At 43.3% G+C, this 11,005-nt stretch overlaps 1 protein-coding gene across 1 annotated transcript; it reads right to left on the reverse strand.

The window, feature by feature from the left end:
• Window positions 1-5,137: 5,137 nt before the first annotated feature.
• On the reverse strand, window positions 5,138-9,678 carry C5AR2 (complement C5a receptor 2). The gene is made up of 2 exons (XM_074219177.1): window positions 9,140-9,678; window positions 5,138-7,339 (listed from the first exon to the last, which is right to left on the reverse strand). Exon 2 carries the CDS (start codon window positions 7,317-7,319, stop codon window positions 6,294-6,296), a length of 1,026 nt encoding a protein of 341 aa, XP_074075278.1. The 5' UTR covers window positions 7,320-7,339; window positions 9,140-9,678; the 3' UTR covers window positions 5,138-6,293.
• Window positions 9,679-11,005: the final 1,327 nt, after the last annotated feature.

Here is an 11,005-nt window from a genome sequence, read left to right on the forward strand (position 1 = left end):
TGTTGCTACAAAACCATTTCCCGAGCCGGCCCTCGTGTGCCGCCCCCAACCCGGGAGGCCGAGCCCCCCGTTTTCACGCTTTTGCAGGGCAGCGGTTAGGGGGCTCGGCCAGGGCCACACAGCCAGGTCGGTACGGAGTGTCTGAGAGCGGATCTGAACCCAGGGCCTCCCGCCTCCGGGGCCGGGGAAACTGAGGCAGAGCTGCCCCCGGGCTCAGAAAGCGCGTCTGCGGGGTGTCCCCAAGAAGGCCCGGGCCCGATGCAGATGCAGGGGCGCCGCCCGTGTGCGGCTGCGCGAGACCCCCGGAGCCGGGCTGGGCACGGGGGCCGCAGCTGAACTCGGGGCGCCGGGGGCCTGGGCCAGTCCCGCCAGCCCCGGGCCGGCCCCAGGCCGCCTCCTCCCGGGTGACGCGCGCTCCGGCCCCGGGGGTCTGCCCGGAGCCGCGGCCCGGAGGGGCCCCCCGACCCCAGGCTCCCCGCCCCGCTCCGCCCCGCCGCCCTCACCTCTCCACTTCCGGCCCACACGCGCCGCGGCTCACTGCGCCTGCGCGCCTTAAGCCCCGCCCCGGGCGGGGAGGGAGGGGGAGGAGCCACGCGCGGCCTGCCCCTACGCAGCGTCTCTAAGCCCCGCCCCCGGCGCGTGCTCTCTAAGCCCCGCCCCCGGCTCCTTCTCTATCTACAGGACCCGAACCCCCGCGGCCCGGCCTCGCGCTGAGCTTCGGAGCAGATAATGGTGTGGACCGCTCTGCAAGCGCGAGATAACAGCGCCACGATTCTTTTGTTAATTTTTTTTAATGTTTTTGCAAGGCAAATGGGGTTAGGTGACTTGCCCAAGGCCACACAGCCAGGTCTCTATTAAGTCTGAGGCTGGATCCGAACTCAGGTCCTCTTGACTCCAGGGCCGGTGCTCTATCCACCGCGCCACCCAGCCGCCCCTATTTGTATCAAACTTTTAGCAAAGTCCTGGAACGTTATGGCTCAATCATTTCAGTCACGTTCAACCCATCTGGGGTTTTCTTGGCAAAGATACTGGAGTGGTTTTTGCCATTTCCTTCTCCAGTTCATTACACAGATGAGGAAAATGAGACAAATAGATAAGTGACTTGCCTGGGGTCACACAGCTGGGAAGTGTCTGAGGCTGGATCTGAACTAAAGTCATGTCTTTCTGACTCCAAGCCCAGTTTTTTTATCCACTGCAGCACCATCTGGTGACCTTCTTGCAAATAAACAGAAGGCCTTTAATTAATATTTTTGTCAGAATTTTTTTCAAAAGATTTTATTTATTTTTTTGTTAGAATTGACTATCATTCCATCTATCTAGGACAAAGGACACCTGTGGACTTCTTCATGCTAGAAAGACCTTACTCTTGAGAAACTCACCATCTGGTAGGGGCAGGAGACCTAAAGTCTGTTATTCAAACTTTTATTAGCCATTACTCTTTGGAAGGCCAATAGCTCTCCAGCCAAGGGGTGAGAGATGTTAAAGTAAGAATTTGACTTAGGAAGGCATCACCAGACCAAGTCCCTTGATTTGATGTTTTAAAATGAGATATTTTGTTGAAAACTTAATATTGAACATCAGTACAAACATATAACCTTGTTTAGTAACCATTTTACATTCAATAAATAAAACAGATCATAAGAACATTGGCTAGAGAAAGTCCAGTCCTTAGAACAACTACGTGATGTACTCAATGGAGGGGCCTTTTTCCTACTTTGGAGAACAAAAGAGAAAGAAAAGCATTAAGCATTTATAATGTCTATGGGGGGGATCCTGGGAAGATGGCAGAGTACATCAGAAAAATTTTGGGTCTCCAAATTTGTTCCATAAAAAAACACGACATCACCTCAGAATGACTGTAGAGTAACAGAAATAAACAGAAGTCAGAGTAAAGCAGTTGTCCTCCTAAGACAACTTGAGAGGAACCTAGGAAAGACCTGACCTCCAAGGGATGGAGGTTTGGCCTGAGTGAAGTGCAAACATCTCCTGGTGACTCTAAAGAATGGACAAACAACCAGTCCTTGGGGAAGCAATCTTGGCCTCAGGAATTTTCACCTCAACCACAGAACCAGGGTCAGAAAGTTGACCAGGAGACTGAAGGACCATCCTTTGTCAGGGGACTCCAAGCACAGCTGTGCTGACTAGACAAGGTTAAGGTCCCAAATTGAGGTCCCAAGGTGGGGGGGATGGATAGTGAAGAAAAGTTGCTATCACATCCTTGGTGAGCTGGGACCATTGCAGGAGAGCAGAGTCCCTGGTTTCAGTTTTAGGGCAAAGGAGACAGCTGAAATTTGTGGCCACTGGAGCTACCGCAAAGAGCAAGACCATTTGTGGGACAGCACCCCTGGGACCCTAAGCTCGGCTAAGGGGTAGAGAGGAGAGCCCAAGGTTGGACTCTGGGACAGACCTCAGAAAATAACAGCAAGAAGGGCTTAAGCCGTGGGTCATCATTCCCCAGCTTTGGGACTAGAACTTGAGTATATTAATAGATGCTAAAAAACAAAATAAAAATAAAAATGAGTATGCAAAAGAGAAAGAATGCAACCATAGATCCTTTCTATGGGGATAGAGAAGAGCTGAGTTATTCAGTGGAAGAAAGCAAAGCTGAAAAAGTCATTCCTTTTGCAATGAGAAGCGTCAAATGGTCCCAAGCCCCAAAAAAGAACTGGGAAGAACTTAAAAGGGCCTTTTAAAATTAAATAAGAGAAATTGGGGGAAAAAAGAAAAAGAAAAAAAGAATGATCCAAGAAAATTATGAAAAGAAAACTAACCAACTGGAAATAAAGAATCAAAAACTTCAAAAAACGATTCCTTGAAAATGAGAATAAGACAAGGGGAAGCTAATGATGTTATAAACACCAGGAAATAATAAAACAAAATCAAAACAATGAAAAAACAGAAGAGAATGTGAAAAACTAGAAAAACAATTGGTCTACAGAACACATTGAGAGGAAATTACATAAAAATAGACTCTTTGAAAATTGCAATTAAAAAATCTTAATATAATATTACAAGAACTTCTCTAGGAAAATTGCCCCAAAGTTCTAGAATAAGAAGGCAAAGGAGAAATAGGGAAAAAAAAAAACCACCAATCGCCACCTGAAATAGATCCCAAGAACATTTACAGGAATATCATAGCCAAGTTTCAAAGTTCCCAGGTTAAGGAGAAAAAAATTGCAAGCAACAAGAAGCAAAAACAATTTAAATATTATGGAACTGCGATAAGGAGTATATAAGACCTGGCAGCTACTATTCTGAAGGACCAGAAATCTTGGAATACTGTATTTCATAGATCTAAAGAACTGGGATTTCAACCAGCCAAGTTAAGTATAATCTTTTTTTTTTTTTTAGGTTTTTGCAAGGCAAATGGGGTTAAGTGGCTTGCCCCAAGGCCACACAGCTAGGTAATTATTAAGTGTCTGAGACCGGATTTGAACCCAGGTACTTCTGACTCCAAGGCCGGTCACTACTAGCCACCCCGAAGTTAAGTATAATCTTGAATGAAATAGATAAATAAATAAACATTTAACAAACTGAAAGACTTTCAGGTATTTATGGAAGAAACAATGACAAAAAAAATCTTAATGGAAAATTCAACATACAAGATTCAGGACAAATATAAGGTAGACATTAAAAACCAATTATAAAGGACCCAATAAGGCCAAATTGTTTACTCCTTATATGTGAAAATGCTTTTTTTTTAAATAAAATGTTATCAGGACTCTTATGACTGTCGTTATTTGGTTAGTTTGAAAGGATTGGGTTGAGCCATATATATGATAGGGTGATTCTAAAAAAATAAAACCATGTAAGGAGAGATAAACAAGTAACTATCCATTTAAATGCAGAATGAAAGGTAAAATAGATATAGAGGAAGCAAGTAGGGAAGGGGAAGGTAGATAGAGCTAGAACCTTACTCTCAAAGACAATGTGCTAAAAAGGAAACCAATTATCTATCTAGAAGGGTATAAAAAGCTTGTAAAGCAGTTGAGAGAGCTAGGACCTCCCTGGGATACCTGTTATGGACTATACTGCCCACATCTAGAAGAAGAAAAACAAAACAAAACAAACTACAGAATCTGAATGAACACTATGGTAACTTTTTTAAAATTTCTCATATGTTTTTCCTTCCTATTTCACAGTTTTCTTTCTTTTCCCTAGGTCCTAATTCCTAATACAGAAAATTACTAATCTGGAAGCATGTTAAACACAGATGTATATCTGCAATGCTCACCAGACTGTTCATCACTGAAGGGAGGGTGGAAGGAAATTATATAACTTAGGCATGTGGATGAATGTTGAAAAGCATTCATGGGGCAGCTGGGTGGCGTAGTGGATAAAGCACCGGCCTTGGAGTCAGGAGTACCTGGGTTCAAATCCGGTCTCAGACACTTAATAATTACCTAGCTGTGTGGCCTTGGGCAAGCCACTTAACCCCATTTGCCTTGCAAAAAAAGAAAAACCTAAAAAAAAAGCATTCATAACATATAATTGGAAAAATAAAATATCAAAAAAAGTCTTCTAAATTCAGAAAGAAATAAGAGGGCAAGGGGCTAAAGTGGGGGGGAAGAGATAAAGGAAGTATTCAAAGGAGTGGGCAGGTTAAGGAAAAGCAGTTGGAAGTAAAGTAGAAGAGTGAGGAAGATTAGAATAAATAGGATGAGGATAGTAAGGGAAAATAGGATGGAGTAATTATAGAATATATTCTATATATTCTATAATAGTAATTATAGAATATAAATGGAATGAATTTACCCATAAAATGGAAACAGCAGATTAAATTTTGAATTCAACATACAATGCTTTCAGGAAATTCAATAAAAATGAAAAATACATACAAAGAAAAAAATAAGAGGCTAGAGTAGAATTTATTATGTAAAAAAATCAGGGATCGTAATCATGTTCCCAGACAAAGTTAATGCTAAAAGAAATATAATCAAAAGAGAAAATAAGGAAACTACACAATATTATTCCATATTGTTTTAGACCATTAAAAATAAGTAGATGGTATAAAATACCTGAGAGTATACCTGTCAAAACAGACATAGAAACTTTATGAACATAAATGTAAAACATTTTTATACAAATAAAGTCATTTAAATAACTGGAATAATTAATATTCATTGTTCATGGGTAGGTAAAAACAATATAATAAAAATGACAACTTTTTCAATGTCATCTCAATCAAATTACTAAGGAAGTTATTTTACTGAATTAGAAAAAAAAATAAGAAAATTTATTTGGATAAACAAAGGTCAGGAATTTCAAAGAAACCAAAGTTAAAAAGATATAAAGGAAGGAAAATCTGCAATATCAGACCTTCAACTATGTTTTAAGATGATAGAAATGCTTAAGTGTAAAATGGGTACTTCAATTATTTTCAATAAAAAGTTGTTTGCATAAATAAAACTGAAAAAGACAATAATAGAAGGAATACAGAAAATTGGAGGGAAACCTTTCATAGACAATCTCCCAGAAAAGCCGAGATGGTGTTGGAATACTGCTGTAGTATAGGAAATGATGAGTTAGTTGATTTAGGACAAACATAAAGACTTGGTTGAACCAATGAAAGAAGATATTAAACACCTCCAGAGAACGATGACAAATGAAAACTATGCATAGTGTAGTCTTACATAAATGTTTATGATTTGGGTATTTATAGCTATATCATCTATATCCAAGGCCTTATTTAGAGTGTGTGTGCAGGTGGGTGGGGAATAAAAGGGGAAAATGAAGTAAAAAGTGCCCAGGAGAGAGCAAAAGAAAACCTAGAAGGAAGCAAAGAAAAGCAGGGTGGGCTTGAGAACAATGTGCAGTATTTATTTTATAGTTTTTCTTGAAATGGGAACTCATTATTTTCTATTGAATCTTCTCTTCGTTTCTCCTGGGTACATGGAAATCTGATTTTGTATTTGTTTAAAATGAATAAAAAATGTATAAATATTCACATGTACATTGTATAAATATTTGTTTTTTATAGATATACTTCTAGTTTAGAATAAGCACTTCTGGTGTTCCCATGGACAATTTGTGTCCAACCATGGTAGAACATTCTGAGCTTGTATTGGTCTGATCAACCACAGTTGGCCACAGTGTAACTTATCTCCAACAAAGTGATGTCATTTTGGTCTTCTTCCATAATGAAGGACCAGAAGCAACCAATCAACCCACAAAGATAGATAGATAGATAGATACATACATACATGCATACATACATACATACATACATACATGCAGGCATATATATATTTTAAAATAAGTATTACTTCATTCAAACCAAGCTCCTCCTTAATCTAGACCATCTCTGAGACCAGAACTTCACTAGTAGATTTGCTACTTCTGGGCTCTTCCTCCTCCAGGTCCTCACCCAGAGCCAGGCGGCAGGCAGCCCACAGGGACCTCTGGAGACGAGCCCGGCCCAAGACCAAGAATAGGGTGGGGTTCAGACAGCTATTGGCCAAGGCTAGGCCTATAACGAGGGGCTCAGCCTGGAGAGCACTGGCTAGGAGTTCTGAGTGAGGGACTGCAGCAGCTATCACCAACCCTACCACATGGTAAGGTGCCCAACAGAGGAAGAAACCAACCACAACCAAGGTCAACAGGCGCAGGATCTGGGGCTTTGGCTGTCCTCTCAGGTGAATCAACAGGAGGCCATGGCAGCAAATCACAATCCCCAATGGTCCAAGAAAACCACCAATGAAACGAATGCCAACCACAGCCCCCTCGACCCCACGGGATCCACCATAGTCCACCACACACTCATATCGTTCTGGGAAATATTCCTGGTGAAGTCGTCGAGTCAGCACTGAGGGGAGAACCAGTAGTAGTGCCAACACCCAGGCAACTCCACAGCCTGCCCACGCTGGCCACAGATGGTCCCGGACCCTGCTTGGCCAAAGTACAGCCAGACATCGGTCGATGCTGGCACCAGCCAAAAGTAAGACGCTGGCATACATGTTGAACAGAATGGCTGAGGGCAGAAGGCGACAGGCGATCGAACCAAAGGGCCATTCACCTTGACGGATGATCGGCACAGCCATGAGGGGCAGGGACAAGCAGCAGAGCAAGTCAGCTATGGCTAAGTTCAAGAACCAGATGGAGGGGGCTGCCCGACGGGCTGTGACCCCAGTCACCCAGGCCACAATGGCATTTCCTGGCACACCCACTAGGAAAACTGCAGCATAGAGAAGCAGGGGGGAGATCCGAAGAGGGTCCATGGAGTCACATGAGCCAAGTGACTCACAGTCTACATGCAAGCCAGGATCCAGGCTGTAATCCTCATATTCATAACTTATTGAGGAGTTCTCCATTTCAGCCATGGGATAGCACCCAAGGAGCCCTGGGGAAGGAGATGAAAACCATGTGGAATTCACTTTAGAGTCTAGCAAATAAGACATGGGACTGCATCATAGAATCTCAGGTTTAGATAAACCTTAGGTCATTTAATCTAACTATCTCTGTAATGAATGATTTCTCTCTGGATCATCCCTAGGAAGGTCCATCTGGCCTTGGATGAAGACATAAAAGATGAAAGAATGGGAGGAAGAGTTCAAAGATTGGATGAAAGAAACTGAGAGCCACAGACGGACCCCACTGAAATGACTCTCTCAGAGACAATTCTCCTTTTACAGAAGAAAAACCTGGAGTCAGGAGCAAAAGTCTTCTCCAAGATCATTCAGTCATAGACCAGAATTTCAAAGGATCTTACTGAGCCAGTGAAGTAACATATAAAGAGCACTGGATTTAAAAACAGGACACTGGGGTTAGACTGATTGTGTCCCCGAATAGGAAAGCCTGTCCTTGAGTTCCCAAAGTGGGATAGTGGAGATGCATCTAGATCACCACTGTGTGAAAAGACCCGGGAGTCTTAATGGGATCATAACCTTGATAGGAACAAGCTATGTAGTGTCATAGACAAAAAGCTTAACATAATCTTGGGTTGCCTTAATGGAAGGCATGAGAGGACTCATGAGGAACATCCTACCTGTCTTCTAAACGGAGCGGTGATGGACTTAGGATGAAGACTGGGACATATATAGTTTTGGAGACATGAACAGTAAGGGATTTGTCTTGGTTTACCTTGTTGAAGTTCTCTCAATGGGGAATGGGATGGAGGGGAGGGGTGAAAATGAAGTCTTAAACATTAAATTAAATTAAATTTTAAACAATTAGCTAGAAGACATCCAAAGAGAGGGAATTATTAATTCCACTGGAGAAATCAGGGTCTACCTGGAATATTGCATTTATTTGGGGGTACCATACTTTAGGAAAGATGATCTGGGATACCCCAGATGAGTGAGACCAGGATGGAGATTATAGAATCCTAAAACAAAAACTGGAAGGACATTCACTGGCCATATAGACCAATACTTCATATGTAATTATGATAATAATATGATAGAATATTATGTATTTATTATATTGTTTTAATTATCTCTTCTTCCAATGCCCTTCTCAGCTCTGACATCCCATGTCCTAAGATCCCCCCCAGTTCAGACATTCTGTGTTCTAAGGACTGTCCCACTTCTGATCTCCCATGTTCTAAGAACCCTCCCATTTCTGACCTCCCATGTTCTAAGACCCCCTTCAGTTCTGACACCCTATGTTCTAAAGATTCTCCCAGTTCAGATATCCCATGTGCTAAGGCCTCTCCCAAGTCTGCCTTTTCACATTGCAGTGTAACATTATATTGAAGGAATTGGAACTACTTATCCAGGACAAATGTCTGTCTGAACCCTGTTCATTTCTTCAGATATCTGAAGAGCCATCATAGGGAGGAAATTACAGGGAGTTAAAATCCCCCACTTTCAGACAAGGCAGAACTTCCTAGCAATCAGGGCACGCTCCCCCAACGGAAAGGGTGTTCTGCCCCAGCTGAATAGGGAGTTTCTAAGGGAGTTTCATGGTTTGGTGCCAGTTTGGGACCAGGCTAACTCAAGGGCTTAATTTCCCCAAGGACAGAGACCCAAATGCAAATGAGAGCTGTCCCTTGAGTAGAACAACAGGAAAGATTTGGGCAGTAGGTGGAGCAGAGAGGAGAGGAAAAGAAGAAGTCCGGGTAGATTTCAACACCCCATTTCCCTTCTCTCCCTCTCCCTCTCCCTCTCCCCCTCCCCCTGTAATGCCAAGCTAGCCTTACCACTTTCCACACGAGTGGAATTTTCACAAAATCCCTGGGAATTCTAGAAGAGTGGGGCTGCTCCCTCTCGGCCACTCTCCATGATTCTGAGTCTACACACAATCATTCCTGTAGCTCTCACCCAATGGGCAAGCTGGAAGCTGACAACATCTTACTGACCAGTGCCAGTTAGGGTGTGGTTGCCCCTTCACTTCCCCATGAGTCACCCCTACTCTAACCACAGGGGAACAGGATAAGGGTTTGGCAGGCAACCAGGACAGGCAAGGCTGTCAGGAAGATACAGAACCTATCCTATCCCATCCTGGCTCGCCCACCCTGGTCCCAGCCCCCGATCAAACCCCTAAACTTGGCATTGAAGACCTCCAGAACCCAGATCCAGGGATCTTTCTAGTCTTCAGGGCTCAGTTGGGAGTCATCTTTAGGGATGGGTCCAGGACCTTCTCCCCTGGTGTTCACCCAGCTTCAATGTTTGCCAAATATTCCTGGGATCTTGCCAGGTCTGGAGGACTCTCCTAGAAGTGGCTCTTGGACCCTCCCCCTCTTTACCTCCCTTCTTCTGCACAGGCCTCAAAGAAGACTGCTTTTCCTTGGATCTGACTCAAAACCCTCCCATCCCCCAACACCCTCTCCCCCTCAGTCCTCCTCTGACTTGATGGAACCCTTATCAGGCTCAGGATGTCCAGAGTTTATCTTCCCAAGGACAAGGACCAAGTTTATCAAACCCATATGCCCCATAATCTAGGCCCATGGAATGTTTACTGAATGAAAGACCGCCATCTTGGCCTTGTACCTCTTTGGCTCTGTCCCCAATTTGTGGTGTGACCTTGGGAAAGTGTCTCCCCTGCTTTGGAACTCAGGTTACCTCCCTATATAACTGGGAGGGGTATACTTGCTAAAGCCTTTGACAATCCACCTTCATCGAATCAGAGAATTTTAGAATTGAACGGGACCTGAAAGGAATGATGTCCCCTATAACATCCCCAGAAAGTGGCCATCTATCATCTATTTGAGGGAGAGGGAATCTAGCATCATTGGAGGTAGTTCATTCCATCTGGGGACAGTTCTAACCCTTCAGTGACACCAACATTTACTTCCTGCTACTCATTCTGAGATCAGCTTTGGCATTCTGCATTAGATAAGACCAAGGGTTCATAAACTTTGATGGGGTGAAAAATCATATATATATATATATATTTACTTACCTTGAACTGAAACTGAGCATTTCCATCACTGATGAATTAAAAAAAAGATTCTGAGAAGGGAACCAGACTTCCAAAGGGGTACATGCCACTAAAAAGAATTGTCTGTTAAGGTCCCTTCCAGATCTGAATAGGGTCTTGTGGAAATCAGTAAATATTGATTGAATTAGATGAGATGACTGAGCCTATACCCTGAAGAGATGATGAAAAAGAGTAAAAACATCACTTGTACAAAAAATATTCATAGTGGCCCTGCTTGTGGTGGCAAAGAATTGGAAATTAAGTCAATGTCCTTCAGTTGAGGAATAGCTTTAACAAACTGTGGTATATGTATGTCATGGAACACTATTGTTCTATTAGAGACCAGGAGGGATGGGAATTCAGGGAAGCCTGGAGGGTTCCTCTAAAAGCTTATGGCTTATTTCGAAGGCCTTTGACCACCCTAAGTCTTAGGATTCTTCCAGTATCCACAGTGCTTTCTCTACCTCTTTCTTAGATTTCTGGACTAAGAAATGAGGAATCCTGTTCAGTCAGGACCCTAAAGGACAAGTCAAAGGATAATCCTCAAGGCCCAGGAGCTGGGGCAAGAATCAGAGACCAAAAGAGGCAAAGCAGACAGGTAAACTTGGTCCAAAGCAAGCAAAACCTGGAGAGATCCTCCCAGTCT

This window comes from Macrotis lagotis, chromosome 1, assembly GCF_037893015.1.
Source record: "Macrotis lagotis isolate mMagLag1 chromosome 1, bilby.v1.9.chrom.fasta, whole genome shotgun sequence".
In the NCBI taxonomy this organism is placed as follows: Eukaryota; Metazoa; Chordata; class Mammalia; order Peramelemorphia; family Peramelidae; genus Macrotis; species Macrotis lagotis.